The sequence below is a fragment of the Panulirus ornatus genome, chromosome 11 (genome assembly GCF_036320965.1).
Source record: "Panulirus ornatus isolate Po-2019 chromosome 11, ASM3632096v1, whole genome shotgun sequence".
In the NCBI taxonomy this organism is placed as follows: Eukaryota; Metazoa; Arthropoda; class Malacostraca; order Decapoda; family Palinuridae; genus Panulirus; species Panulirus ornatus.
Window position 1 is genome coordinate 16148470 of NC_092234.1, and position 15644 is coordinate 16164113.

Here is a 15644-nt window from a genome sequence, read left to right on the forward strand (position 1 = left end):
TATGTATCTCGTTTTCATTCGTGTAAAAAAGAATGATAATATATACATGTGTCGGTGGGTGGGTTGGGCCATTCTTTCGTCTGTTTCCTTGTGCTACCTCGCTAACGCGGGAGACGGCGATTAAGTATGATAAGATAAGAATAATGAATACATATATATTCATTTATTTATTTATGATACTTAACCGCCGTCTCCCGCGTTAGCGAGGTAGCGTAAGGAAACAGATGAATGGCCCAACCTACCCACCTACACATGTATATATATATATATATATATATATATATATATATATATATATATATATATATATATATATTATATATATATGTATGTATATATATATATATATATATATATATATATATATATATATATATATATATATATATATATATATATGTATGTATATATATATATATATATATATATATATATATATATATATATATATATATATATATATATATATATATATTTTCTTTTCATACATATTCGCTACTTCCCGCGCTAGCGAGGCAGCATTAAGAATATATATATGTTGTTCGCTGATGATACAGCGCTGGTGGCTGATTCAAGTGAGAAACTGCAGAAACTGGTGACTGAGTTTGGTAAAGTGTGTGAAAGAAGAAAGTTGAGAGTAAATGTGAATAAGAGCAAGGTTATTAGGTACAGTAGGGTTGAGGGTCAAGTCAATTGGGAGGTAAGTTTGAATGGAGAAAAACTGGAGGAAGTAAAGTGTTTCAGATATCTGGGAGTGGATGTGGCAGCGGATGGAACCATGGAAGCGGAAGTGAATCATAGGGTGGGGGAGGGGGCGAAAATTCTGGGAGCCTTGAAGAATGTTCGGAAGTCGAGAACGTTATCTCGGAAAGCAAAAATGGGTATGTTTGAAGGAATAGTGGTTCCAACAATGTTGTATGGTTGCGAGGCGTGGGCTATGGATAGAGTTGTGCGCAGGAGGGTGGATGTGCTGGAAATGAGATGTTTGAGGACAATATGTGGTGTGAGGTGGTTTGATCGAGTAAGTAATGTAAAGGTAAGAGAGATGTGTGGAAATAAAAAGAGTGTGGTTGAGAGAGAAGAAGAGGGTGTTTTGAAATGGTTTGGTCACATGGAGAGAATGAGTGAGGAAAGATTGACCAAGAGTATATATGTGTCAGAGGTGGAGGGAACGAGAAGTGGGAGACCAAATTGGAGGTGGAAAGATAGAGTGAAAAAGATTTTGAGTGATCGGGGCCTGAACATGCAGGAGGGTGAAAGGCGTGCAAGGAATAGAGTGAATTGGAACGATGTGGTATACCGGGGTCGACGTGCTGTCAATGGATTGAACCAGGGCATGTGAAGCGTCTGGGGTAAACCATGGAAAGTTCTGTGGGGGATGGATGTGGAAAGGGAGCTGTGGTTTCGGTGCATTATTACATGACAGCTAGAGACTGAGTGTGAACGAATGGGGCCTTTGTTGTCTTTTCCTAGCGCTACCTCGCACACATGAGGGGGGAGGGGGTTGTTATTCCATGTGTGGCGGGGTGGCGATGGGAATGAATAAAGGCAGACAGTATGAATTATGTACATGTGTATATATGTATATGTCTGTGTGTGTATATATATGTATACATTGAGATGTATAGGTATGTATATTTGCATGTGTGGACATGTATGTATATACATGTGTATGTGGGTGGGTTGAGCCATTCTTTCGTCTGTTTCCTTGCGCTACCTCGCTAACGCGGGAGACAGCGACAAAGCAAAATATATATATATATATATATATATATATATATATATATATATATATATATATATATATATATATATATATATATATTCTGTGTTTACTCTTATCATGTAAATGATGGACGCCTTTGAGTAAGGGTCTCAGGAAGTCATACTCCTTTTCGTCCATTGACGCTGGTCACTTTCCCCACTCGGTGCATATCCACGTGCAGGTGGAGTCCGGTAACACTGACACATCTGTTGTGTACTGAAGTTGATGAAGAAAACGGGAAATACTTTGAGGCCAGACATATGTCATAGTGGCCCACTTGGGTCTTGGCTACGTGTAGTGGTGGCCCGCCCTGGTTGTGGCCACATGGAGTGGTGGCCCGGTCAATCTGTGGCCACGGGTATTGGTAGCCAGTCCGAGTGTGGCCACGTGTATTGATGGTCCGCCCATGCTCTGGCCATGTGTTGTAGTGGCCAGACTAAGCTGTAGTCACAGGTAGTGGTGGCCCGTCTGAGTGTGGCCACGTGTAGTAGTGGCGCGCTTGGGCAGTGGCCACGCGTACTGGTGGCCCGGTGAAGCTCTGGCCACGGGTAGTGGTGGCCGGCCCTGGCTGTGGCCACCGCGCAATGTACACAGACAAAACATTTGGACGACAGCTTGGGTGACGGGTACATGGCCAGGAGATGGTGGGCGGGGGTGGGTGAGTCTGGGTACAATACAGTGACGTGGGAGGGTGACAGGTGTGGCCCAGTGTGGGCTCCCTCTTTTCCCTCACTCTGAACCTCCCAATGGTCACTCCTCACCCCTGTTGTGATCACGTCTCACTCACTGTTGTCACTCCTCGCTCACTGTTGTCACTTCTTACCCATTGTTGTCACTCCTAACCCCTGTTGTCACTTCTGAACCATTGTTGTCAATCTTTACCCATTGTTGTTACCACACATTGTTGTCCTTCACCTTTTGTTGTCACTCCTCACCTCTGTTGTCACTTCTCACCCATTGTTGTCACTCCTCACCCCTGTTGTCACTTCTCACCCATTGTTGTCAGTCTTTGCCCATTGTTGTCCTTCACCTTTTGTTGTCACTCATCACCCCTGTTGTTACTTGTTGTCAGTCCTCACCTCTGTTGTCCTTCACCTTGTTGTACTCATCACCCCGTGTTGTTTTTTCACGTGGTTTGTCAATTGAACCCATTGGTAAGATTACCTATATATACTTCTTTCGATCGCAACGAAGCAAATTGTCAGCTGAACAGCATATGTGCAAAAACACTTACGATGGGGTCCTGACATGCAGGAGGGCTGGAGCGTCAAGTATCCAATGACACATTGGTATACCGGGGTCGACGTGCTGTCAATGGATTGAACCAGGGCATGTGGGAAACTCTGGGTAACCATGGAAGTTCTGTGGGATGGATGTGGAAAGGGAGCTGTGGTATCGGTCATTTACTATTACAGACTGGTAGACTGTGACGAATGGGGGCCTTTGTTGCTCTGTTTCCTACACCCCTCGCACACATGAGGCGGGAGGGTGGTTGTTATTCCCCTGTGTGGCGGGGTAGCGATGGGAATGAATAAGGCCAGACAGTATGAATATGTACATGTTCTCACCCATTGTTGTCACTCCTCACCCCTGTTGTCACTTCTCACCCATTGTTGTCAGTCCTCACCTCTGTTGTCCTTCACCTTTTGTTGTCACTCATCACCCCTGTTGTTACTTCTCACCCGTTGTTGTCAATCTTCACCCATTGTTGTCACTCTTCACCCCTCTTCTCACTCCCCACTCATTGTTGTCACTCACCCATTGTTGTCACTCCTTACCCATTGTTGTCACTCCTCACTCCCCCTGGGATTACTTCTTACTCCCTATGACCACTTCTTATTCCCTATGGTCACTCCTCACCCCCTGGAGTTACTCCTCACTCCCTGGAGTCACTCCTCACTCCCTAGGGGTCACTTCTTACTCCTCGTGGTCACTCCTCACTCCCTGGAATCACTCCTCATCCTTACTTCTTACTCCCTGTGGTCACTCCTCACCCCCTGGGGCCATTCTTCACCCACGGGAGTCTCTCCCCACCCCCCTGTGGTCTCTCCCCACCCCCCTGTGGTCACTCCTCACCCTCCTGTGGTCACTTCTCACCCCCTGTGGTCACTCCTCACCCCCCTGTGGTCACTCCTCACCCCCCTGTGGTCACTCCTCACCCCCTGTGGTCACTCCTCACCCCCCTGTGGTCACTCCTCACCCCCCTGTGGTCACTCCTCACCCCCCTGTGGTCACTCCTCACCCTCCTGTGGTCACTTCTCACCCCCCTGTGGTCACTCCTCACCCCCCTGTGGTCTCTCCCCACCCCCCTGTGGTCACTCCTCACCCCCTGTGGTCACTCCTCACCCCCCTGTGGTCACTCCTCACCCCCTGTTGTCACTTCTCACCCATTGTTGTCACTCCTCACCACTGTTGTCACTTCTCACCCATTGTTGTCACTCCTCACCCCCCCCGGGGCTCATTTGTCACTCCTCGATCCCCCTGATCACTCCCCTCCCTCCAGGTCACTCTTCGTGCCACTGATAAGCTCCCGGCTTTTCTGGGACCTCCTCCCCTCCATATTTTTTGTGGTAGGATGGTCTGGGGAGAGGCAGACGGGGTGGGACAGGGGAAGGGACGGTGTGGAATGGAAGAGACTGCGGTCTCTTCACATGTCCGCTGGAAGTTATTCTATTTAATTTTTTTTTTCCCTACTACGTTCCTCTTGCCTCTCCGCGCCCGCCTCCTGTTTACTCCCCACTTTTTCTTCCCTACCCATTTTCCTGTTCACTCCCTCCCTGATTATACTCCCCACCCGTCACTCACCCGTCCTTCCCCGCCTCCCCTTGTTCACCACTGGCATCCTGGTCACTCCCCTTATTGTTACTTCCCCCCCTAGGTCACTCCCCGCGCCCCTGGTCACTCCCGCCCCTTGGTCACTCCACGCCCCCTGGGAGCTACTCGCCCCATGGTCACTTCCTGCCCCCTGGTCACTGCCCGTGCCCTGGTCACTCCCCGACCACTGGTCACCCCCCGACCCTTGGTCACTCTCTCTTCCTGGTCACTCCGGCCCCATGGTCACTCCCTGCCCTCTGATTACTCCACGAGCCCTGTTCACTTACCGCCCCCTGGTCACTCCCGCTCCATGGTCACTCCCTGCCCCTGGTCACTCCCGCCCCTGGTCTGTCTCCGCCCCCTTGTCACTCTCCGCCCCCTGGTCACTCCCGCCCCATGGTCACTCCCGCCCCCTGGTCACTCCCTCCCCTGGTCTGTCTCCGCCCCCTTGTCACTCTCCGCCCCCTGGTCACTCCCGCCCCCTGGTCATTTCCCACCCCCTGGTCACTCCCCCGCCTCCGTGTCACTCCCTTCCCCCTAGTCACTTCCCGCGCCCCTGGTAACTCCCCGCCCCTGGTCACTCCCCCTGGTAACTCCCCGCCCCCTGTTCACATCCTGGCCCACTAGTCACTGCTTCCCCTCCCATGATCACTCTCCCTCTCTTTGGTAAATTCCTCACCCACTATCCCGCCCACTTGGTCACTCCCGCCTACATGGTCACTCCCCCTCCCACCTGGTCACTCTCCCGCCCACCAGGTCACTCCCTCATCCTCCTGGCCAATCCCCGTCCCCCTGGTCACTCCACCACTCACCTAATCACTGTTCCCCCACCTGGTCACTCCCCCGCCCACTTTGTCACTGCTTCACCCACCGGGTCACTCCTCCGGCCACCTGAACACTGCTTCATTCACCTGGTCACTCCCCTCCGGCCACCAGGTTCACTCCCCCGCCCTCCTGGTCACTCTCCCACCCACGTGGTCACTCCCCCCGCCCACGTGGTCACTCCACCTGCCCACCCCTCGTCTGTATGAGGTGGAGTGACCCACATTTGGCCAGGTGGTTGTAGGACATGGTGGACGGTGAGTGTGGGGGAGCAGGTCATTTCCCCGTTGGTAGCAGGCTATATAAGACGCTGCGACCTACTTCCGCGGTCATTCTCTTGTCGGTAGCCACCACACACACACACCCTCCCAGTACGTGTTACCTGCGTTACTCCCCTTGTTACAGTGATCTTCTCTCTGACGTTACAAGCAAGCCATCTTTTGTTATAGTGTTCGCCCGCCTCACCCAGCCTTGCCTCCCTGCGTTACAGTGTTCTGACGTTACCGTTATCTGTTACACAGTGATGTTAGGAGAAGCTCTCCTTGTTATGGTGTTGGCTGGCGTTACTTGTCGCCATGCTACGGTTTAGGTTGTCACAGATGCCTCCCCCCCACACACGGCCAGAAGGGGCACCAGCTTTGGAACTGTGTGACCGATACATTGTGTAACATCACCACTCAAATCCTGGGGCAATTATTAAGGCACCAGTCTGGTCGTTACACGGTAGGTTACTGACACAGCAACGTGCTTTGTCACCGTCACACGGATGTTACCACGGTCACAAGATGGGAAAAGTATTGTCACAGACAAACATCTCCTACTGGTAATGGCTGCTCTGAATTATTAGTGACGATTAAAAAAAAAAAATAATATGACGTCAAGACTTTAGGAAAATTATTCAAACTATGCAGGTTAAGTATTAATGAATGATTGGCCAAAGAGAGAGAGAGAGGAACTCAAATATGTCTAAATAGAAAATTATAAAGTTTGACGCACAAACATACGTGTCCCATGACTTTGACGACATCTGACCAGTATAAAGAGTAAGTTTATTATGGTCACTTTTTAGTAATGGAGATGCCCATAGCGCTCTTATTGCCCTTCAAGACCAGGGCAGAACAGCTCCATGTTGGGGTTAAGAAGGACTCCCATGGTGGTCAGAAGTACTCCCATGATGCAGGTCAGGACTCCCATTGTGGAGGTCAGATGGACTTTCCTAGTGGAGGTCAGAAGGACTTTCAAAGTGGAGGTCAGAAGGACTCCCATGACGGAAATGTTGCACATGAATGAAGTCTGGAGTTGAATGAAAGACGCGCAACGCGAGTTAACAATTGTCAGCTTTCCGGGTCCAGGAGGGCGGAAGGAAGTGCAGTGTGGGTGGGAGTATGTCCCGTGTGGTCCATGGGTTCAGTGGGAGTATGTCCCGTGTGGTCCATGGGTTCAGTGTGGGTGGGAGTATGTCCCGTGTGGTCCATGGGTTCAGTGGCACGTGTGCCGTGTGAGGGAATGTATCGTGTAGCGTTGGATGTACACTTGTAGTAATCTTTGTACCGTGCAATGTCGGATATACTGGGAAGGTAGAGAGTGTACAGTGAACTACTTGTACCATGTAGCGTTGAATATACTAGAAAGTTACATAGGAAGGAGGCCAGATTGTCCGTGAAGAGTTTATCTGCTGGAGGACATTATTAGAGTCCTAAGTTTCCAGTCTGTATAGGCAAGGACTGGATTGTAAAGTAGAGAGGAAACTCCACACCCAGCACCTCCTCCGGCACAAAGTATACTGACTTGGAAATTTTACAGGAAATGTGAATGGAATATACTACTAACCAATGAAGTGGGATATTCCATGACTTGTCTTAAGTCTGAAAGAAAAAAAAAATATGCTGGATTTCACCCTAAAAACTTTATGTATCAAAGGTCAATATTTGTTAAAATTAAAACATTTGTTTGACCGATTTAATGGTAATGATAGTCTTGGCCTTGTCAACGTATGGTTGTATTGTAGAGAATTTCAACGATAAGTAACTGTACTAGAAAACGAAAATGCCTGCGTTAGTATTACACTTCCTTCCCTGTAATTTCAGTGTTGTGGTCCCAGAAGAAACTATCGTGATTTATATTGTCGAACTTACCTAATTTTTCGAAAACTATTATATATATATATATATATATATATATATATATATATATATATATATATATATATATATATAGTTAATTTCATTTTTTTCACCAGAACTAAGCAGCTTACTCCAAATAATGTCTGACACAGACGTTGCAAGGAGTATTACATTCTTTCGTAGTTTATATTTCTAACCAAGAAACCTTACACTCACGTTGCTTTATGTAGCTAGGCAGTGTATCATTGATTACTGATTGCCTGGCGATTTTTTTCCCCGTACTCCAATTAGCAGCTTACGAGCATCCACAATCGATAGATTTTCTCTCTAAAATGCATGTCTTTGCATTTGTTTACACTGAAGCCTAATTTACCATGTGCCAAACTATTCCATCAACTAAATCACTGAATCTTAAATATTCTATGTTTGGCTAGGCTATTTTTTTTTCTAGTTTCGTGTCACAGGCAAATATGAAATTTATCTGGTGAGTCTTGTCTCTTTTAAATTAGTGACGATGTAATACACCAAGTATGGATGGGGTGCAATGACTTATCTTTGAGGCACCCCACTTTGTTACGAACAGATGTTTCCCTATTCATACCACTTCCTCTTCTCTCTGTAAGTGAAGACTGTAGCGTTGGATGCACTTGGAAAGTATTTAGAGTACCGTTTTGAGGTACTTGTAGTGTGGGGTGCTACATCTCCACCATTGTGTTACCCACACAGTTGGAGATCATCCCCGTGAGAGATGGAGACGTGACACAGCGTGGGAAGACTGGTGTGTTGCCAGAACACAGAGCAGAACTAGCTCTCGTACGATCGGAAATGAGTTGAGGGGGAGTGGGTGTCTCGGTCCCCGGAGGTGATGGAGGGGGGCAGAGTTGGGGGTGGCAGTAACGGAGGAACTAACACCTGGTGTACGTCATCGTTACAGAATGTTGTCGCGAGTGATCCTGGTGGTGGCGCTGGCGGCGGCGACGACCACGACCACGACGACAGCCGCCTCCGTCGGGGACGACACTGATGCCCAGCGTGACAGTAAATGTGAGTATGTCCTGTTGGCAATGTAGGTTGTTATAGGCTGGTGATAACTGTAGGCAAGAGACCACCCATTACAAAGCATAGGTTGTTGGTCAGGTATTGATAACAACATGTCATTTAACCGTGGTGATAATGAAAGGTGAATCATAACGGTGAAGTTCTGGATCAATGCCACCATTAACTTGAAGATTTCGATCAAACGCATATAACTAGACTTCCTTTACTGATTTGTAGTGAGATGCACAGCGAGTACATGATTTGCAGTAGGTTTTTCGTGATGATCATCAGCTAGGATAATAGGTAGAAGTCAGTGAAGCATTTGTAGTTATCAACAAAATACTGGTGACCCCAGTATTGGGAACTGATAGTGTTGGAACAGTCTGGTATTGTGGTTCATATTGTTAGCATAAAATACTAGCAATAGTAGTAGAGCATAAAATACTAACAGTAGTAGTAAGAAAATGATTTAAGCTACGTTAATTTGCGGTCAGGCAATACCTAAAGTGTTGGCAGGGGCCTGTATTGTTGCCAACATTATCATTAGCCAAGGATGGTGAGGCTGGAAATGTTGGCAGGAAGAAAGGTGACGGGTGTCGTCGTGTGGGTAGGAAATGCTATTGTAGAATGGGAGGTGCCATCTGGCCTGGTCTGCATGAGACTCGTCTTCATGCTCAAATGTGATGATCATTTTTGTTTCATCAAATGATAATTCATTATGACCAGCATCTCTGTGCACTACCGTACATGAGCTGAACCAGCTCATTGTGTAAAATCACTACCACCAGCAATATTATTGTTCAACGAATACCACCACTGACAGTCATACTGTACATTAACCATTACTGACTCATATTGTTCATAGATCACCACGACCGACTGTCATACTGGGCAAAGATCACTACCACCGACAATCATACTTTCTAAATATCATTAGCAATGACAATCATACTTTCTAAATATCATTAGCAATGACAATCATACTAGACAAAGATCATTACCACCAACAGTCATACTAGTCACTGATCACTGCCACCAACAATCATGTTTTGTGAAGATTAATTACTACCACTGACAAACATACTGGAGAAAAATAACTACCACTGACCATCACAATGGACAAAAATCACTACCACAGACCATTATACTGTACAAAGATCACAACTACCGACCATCATCCTGTACAAAGATCATTACCACCAACCATCATACTGTACAAAGATCATTACCACCAACCATCATACTGAACAAAGATCATCACCACCGACCATCATACTGTACAAAGATCACAACTACCGACCATCATCCTGTACAAAGATCATTACCACCAACCATCATACTGTACAAAGATCATTACCACCAACCATCATACTGAACAAAGATCATCACCACCGACCATCATACTGTACAAAGATCACAACTACCGACCATCATACTGTACAAAGATCATTACCACCAACCATCATACTGAACAAAGATCACCACCACCGACCATCATACTGTACAAAGATCACAACTACCGACCATCATACTGTACAAAGATCATTACCACCGACCATCATACTGTATACAAAGATCACAACTACCGACCATCATACTGTACAAAGATCATTACCACCGACCTTCATGCTGGGCAAAGATCACTGCCACAGACAAACACAGTGAGCAGAGAATGTGGGTCGTGACCGACCAACCAACCTGTTCGCCGACCTACTTTCTTCCCTGAAAGGTTTAGAAAGATCATAAGAAAACGATGATCCACGAGGACTAACATTCATCAAACCCATATCATGCCTTACCATTTATCACATTACTGATCTTCCCAAGGGGAATCTTCCAGTAGGTCGGGATTTATGTGCACAAATCTTTAGTTCTGTTGTAGGGGTCGGGGAAATATATCACCATATCAAGATGGCAGGGTTATCGGGTGTATTATCTATTTTGGCGTTGTTGTTCAGTTGCAAGGTTTGTTCAGGGTGCATTTTAGTAGAGACGCGCTCCTCTTTGTTCACATGTGTACTTTGAATTGCATAGTCACACCGGGTCAGACAGTTATGCGTGTGTTGGGAATAACTCCTTTGTGCCGACAGATTATGGGTTCGTAACTTGCGAAGGTGAGCAGTAAGGGAGGTTTTCTCAGCGGGTTTGTTATTAAGGTCAAGAGTGTACCAGATGCCATTATGGCGGCGGGTTAGGTGCACTGACCTACCGCTGGGAACCTTGAGGCGCTTCTGCCAGTGTAGGATGTCGGTCAGGAGGGCTGGGTGGCTGGGCAGTGCGCGTGATGGAGGTCATACCACCTGCCTCCCTCACCCTCCTCCCAAGCACAACCTAACCTGTTCTGTAGTTTCACTTCTTCCCGGATACTTTAGTTCTTCCATTTTTGGGTCTTTTTACACTTTCTCTTTTACATGTGTTTTTTTTTTTCTCTTCTTTGGTATTGGTTTATTCATTTTACTTACCTCATTGACTGTTCCTACAGTCGTTTCATTCTTATATGGTCATATTTCTCTTGTGCTTCCTCTAATTATATTATATTTTGTCAGTCTTTCTCCCTTTTATGTGTTCAAGAAGGTAAGATGATGCCATAGCTATGTTTACATGACATATAGTAGACTATTTTCCCGTTCATCTACTTACACTCGTAGAAGGTCTTTGCTCTCTCATCGTTTGTGATATGATTAAGATGGTAATGCACTGGGATAAGATGCTATACCATGAGGATCGCCAATTATATATATTTTTTTTTAGATTAGCGAGCCTTTTTTTTTTTTCAAAGACCAAGTTAAAGATTTTTTTTTCAGTCATAGTTTCTTGAGGCTTTGTTCCAAACGAAGGGACTTTTCGCATATGCTGTTATTGATAAAATGGAATCGAAATTGTAATATTCTTGTGGTAACTAGTTTTCGCGTCCTTTTACAATTATAGATATGAACATTTCACTCTTGTACTATGCAGATGATGAATGAGGGAAAAGAGTCAGTTTAATTAGCTCTTCACCAGAGAGATGGGGTATTGTGATTCATATTACACGTCTCGTTCAGTACGAAAAGCTCTAACCTTCTTACTACACTAGGCAGGACATTACTTAACGACTTGTAAGTGATTGGAGGGTAAAATGGTTCAGGGGAATTTGCATTGCCTGTATATTCATTTGACAAAGGACTGCTCACATGGATGAGCTAAATGTTAACTGTGTGGCTTGTATACATTGAAGGTAGTAAAAGTCTTTCACACTGGGATATTAAACTGGCATATCAGATTTCCAGATACGACATAGAATAGATAATTAACCGTTCTAATGATACACAGAGTTGAGATCCTTGGTGGGTCTTTATTCCTAGAGCATATATCCTCACCTGCCCTAGACCCTTCTCCACCAGCCTCATGACCTTTCTCCACCTTCCTCAGCACCTGTCCCCACCTGCCCCAGGACCCTTCTCCACCTGGCTTAGAACCTTACTTCACCTAGCTCAGGACCTGTCCCCACCTGCCCCAGGACCCGTTCCCACATGCCCCGGGACCCGTCTCCGCCTGCCTTAGGACCCGTCCCCACCGGCCTTAGGACCCGTCCCAACCTACCCCAGGACTCGTCCTCACCTGCCCCAAAACATTCCTAACTGCCCCGGACACTTCTTTATTTGCCTCGGGGCTCGTCCCCACCTGCCCCAGGACCAGTCCCCACAACCTTTCCCCGTCTGCCGCAGAATCCATCCCCATCTGCCACAGGATCCGTCCCCACATGCCCCAGGATCCATCCCCACCTGCCCCAGGGTTCGCCCCACCTGTTGATAGAACCGATCCTCCTTCAGGATCTGTCCCGTTTTACCACATGACCCATCCCCACCTGTCTTACGACCCATCTCCGCCTACCTCTGGACCAATCCCCTCTTGCCCCAGGACCCATCCTCACCTACCCGAGAATCCATCTTCACCAGCACCAGAACCCTTCCCCATCTGCCCAGAACGTATCCCCACACACAGCAACAACATCTAACCATTGCCATTTGTTTGCAGTGTTCCCGATAGTGCAGGTTGTGACCTTCGACAACGCGCCATGTGAAGCATCCTCCGGGGAACATGGCACCTGCTACAGTCAGAAGGAATGTGAAAGTCTGGGCGGCACAGCTTCTGGCACTTGTGCCAATCGCTTTGGTGTCTGTTGTGTCTGTGAGTATCTGGCTACTATGGACTTGTGTCTGTGAATACTTAGCTAATATGGTCCTTTACCTGTATCTGGCCACTATGGTCCATTGTCTGTGAGTACCTGGCCAACATGTCTTGTCTGTAAGTATATGGCAACTATGGTCCTGTGCTGTGAGTACCTGGCCAATATGGTCCTGTGTGTGAATATCTGGCCATTAAGGTCCCATGCCTTTCAGTTTCTGGCCACATTGGTCCTGTGTCTCGAGTACCAGGCTAATATGGTCCTGTTTCTGTGAGTACCTGGTCACTTTGGTCCTATGTCTGTGGGTATCTGACCATTATGGTCCTGTATCTGAGTAACTGACCACTATAGTCCCATGTCTCTGAGGATCTGGCAACTATGGTCCTGTTTCTCTGAATACCTGGTCTCTGTGGTCTTGTGTCTGTGAGTACCTGGCTTCTATGGTCCTTTGAGTATCTGGTGAGTATGGCCCTGTTTTTACACTGTAAATAAATAAATGTAATGGCTTGATGTATGTCATAAGAGTTAACAAAGAATATTTTACTATATTTTTAAAGAAGAATTCTTTTCAAGGAAATAATCTCATTTTGTAGGTTTTTATCTTTTTTCATGAAATAATTACATAAAGGTGTGACTTTTGTTCTTGATGTTATTGATTGAATTCCTATAACTTAATGAATGTCTGATTTTTATCATAATGCTTTTTTGAAATGACATATCTTAGGGGGCATTACCTGTTGATATATAAAGAAATGGCAAATTACCCAAAAATGTCTTTAAAAATGGAGTAGATATCTGTCATCTTGTGTAAATGGTTTTAATGTTTATTTTCTAAGTAAAAGCCCAGAGCTTTATTTGTTACTGTGTGTAGATTTCAGCTCTGTCCCTTAATGCACATCTCTGGTACACATACGCACATTCTTTTACTGCTTGGAACTCGCCCCATCACACTTAACCAATGTGCACTTCCCTCCTCTTTCATATACACACACACACATATATGTATATACAAGGTTAAGAGATGGAGCAACTCTCTCTCCCATAACACAGATATAGAAATCACACACCAGCACACTTATGGTACAGACTCACGTATACTCCCTGGCCCACATGCACCCCTTCACCATGCATGTCCTGATTGTGTTGCACCTTACAGTAACTGTGACTTGTGATGGGATGCTGTCTGTCAATAACTCGTACTTCGTCAGCCCCAGCTACCCGTCCTCCTACATCACCCCAGGCGTGTGTCATACCGAACTCAAGCCCCCTGCTGGCGTAAGTACACCCATATCCCCCTCTGCCACCCATTTCTTAAGTGTTCAGACAGTCTGTAACCCCCACAGAGTCACCTCTACCTGCTTCTTGGCAGCTCAGTTCTGATATCTGCTTTATTTCTGCTATTCTTTGTAACTTGAGCTAACCAGCTTCAGCTTATGCAAATGCTACTTCTCTTAAGCTTGTTTTAATCACATCCCTTTTCATGTTGCCATCCTCATTAAGTGAGGTTAAATGGCATTACACCCATCCAGTGTACTACTGGATAATTTGGCTGTGATAGAATGGGTTGTGTCCAGCCCCAGGTACCATGTACTTGATATATATGTATGTATGAGTGTTGGTAAGTGTATGACAGTCATTCCACCACCCAAACTGCTAGTGAGCCTGTGTGACAATAGCACTCCAACCAAACCTCATGCTAGCAAGTCTTGAAATGATGACCTGATTACCCAAGTTTACTTTAAGCATGACCATATAACAACTCAGACTGTAGCATTTGTCATTACCAATTATTTTGATTTGATTATTTTTAAAATGGATAGTGCAATTTTGTTTGGAAACTATGATAAATATGAGCATTAGGGCTGACAGTATTGGATGTATCCAAAATATAAGTCCCTTAAATATACTGTACAAAATAAGTGAATATATTATTGATTATTGATGGTAAACTTTGAGTCAAATGAAGGACTTTGATGGTGATATATGTTGGAGTGCTAGTGTACATGTAGGTGCTCTTGGGGAAGAGCAGTCCTAGCTGGTAGGGGTCACCTTAGGTGGCCACTTGTCCTAGTGGTTCCTTGGTACTCCCTCACCCATGTCACTCTTGGCTTATAAGTTGTTTGGCCAGTGATGGGGCCTTCCTTCCCTAACCTTTGCAGTGTATAGGACATGCGGCGACACCATACCTACAACTGGTGGTTACTTTGTCAGCCGGGGCTACCCTGTCCCAATGTGCTATGTTAGCCTCCAGCCTCCTGAAGGGGTGAGTCTTCCATAATTAGAACTATCACTGTCATGAACACTGAAGCACCACGAGTGTCTCCACCACCTTAACGACCACAACTATCACTGTCATTGTCCTCTGCCACAACTACAAAATTCACTTCTATTAATGGAGTTATTGCTGCTGGCATTACCAGTAATAGCACCACCAGCATGACAAGCAGAGACTACTAACACTTCATTTATTGCCAGTGATACCAGCAACAACCATATTACAGCCTAATACACTGCTGTACCATTCATACCACCTATTTCTTGTTGATTGTTGTATAGTTTCATCCAAGATTTGGTCTTGTGAGGATCTGTGTCCATAGGGGTACCATCGCCACTACCAGTAACAGCACTGTCAAGCTATGACACCCTCTAATAACACTCCTGCCATATTTAAGACTACCATTGCCTTGCTTGCCAACACCAACACTAACTGGTTCTGCCAAAACTTGTATTACCATACCTACCACTAGTAGTACCATTACTACCTCTTTTACCACCACCTAAAATAACATAACAACTACATTTGTCCCATCACCATTATGACTACTTCAACCCTTGCTTGAATCTCCAGCATTAGTAATACCACACTATCCACTTTCTTAAGCATTTCTATTAATAATACTGTTGCTAGCACCCA

At 45.8% G+C, this 15644-nt stretch overlaps 1 protein-coding gene across 2 annotated transcripts in view; it reads left to right on the plus strand.

The window, feature by feature from the left end:
- The first annotated feature begins 5723 nt into the window (after positions 1-5723).
- LOC139751316 (uncharacterized) overlaps positions 5724-15644 on the plus strand; it is a 39283-nt gene continuing 29362 nt past the window's right edge. Inside the window, exons 1-4 of one of the 2 annotated variants that reach the window (XM_071666658.1) lie at positions 5724-5772; positions 8459-8568; positions 12580-12732; positions 13887-14005. In XM_071666658.1, the coding sequence (XP_071522759.1) occupies positions 8460-8568; positions 12580-12732; positions 13887-14005 (381 nt within the window). In that variant the 5' untranslated portion in view covers positions 5724-5772; position 8459. Of the gene's footprint in view, positions 5773-8458; positions 8569-12579; positions 12733-13886; positions 14006-15644 lie in introns of those variants that run through there. The other variant, XM_071666659.1, reaches the window with a different exon arrangement.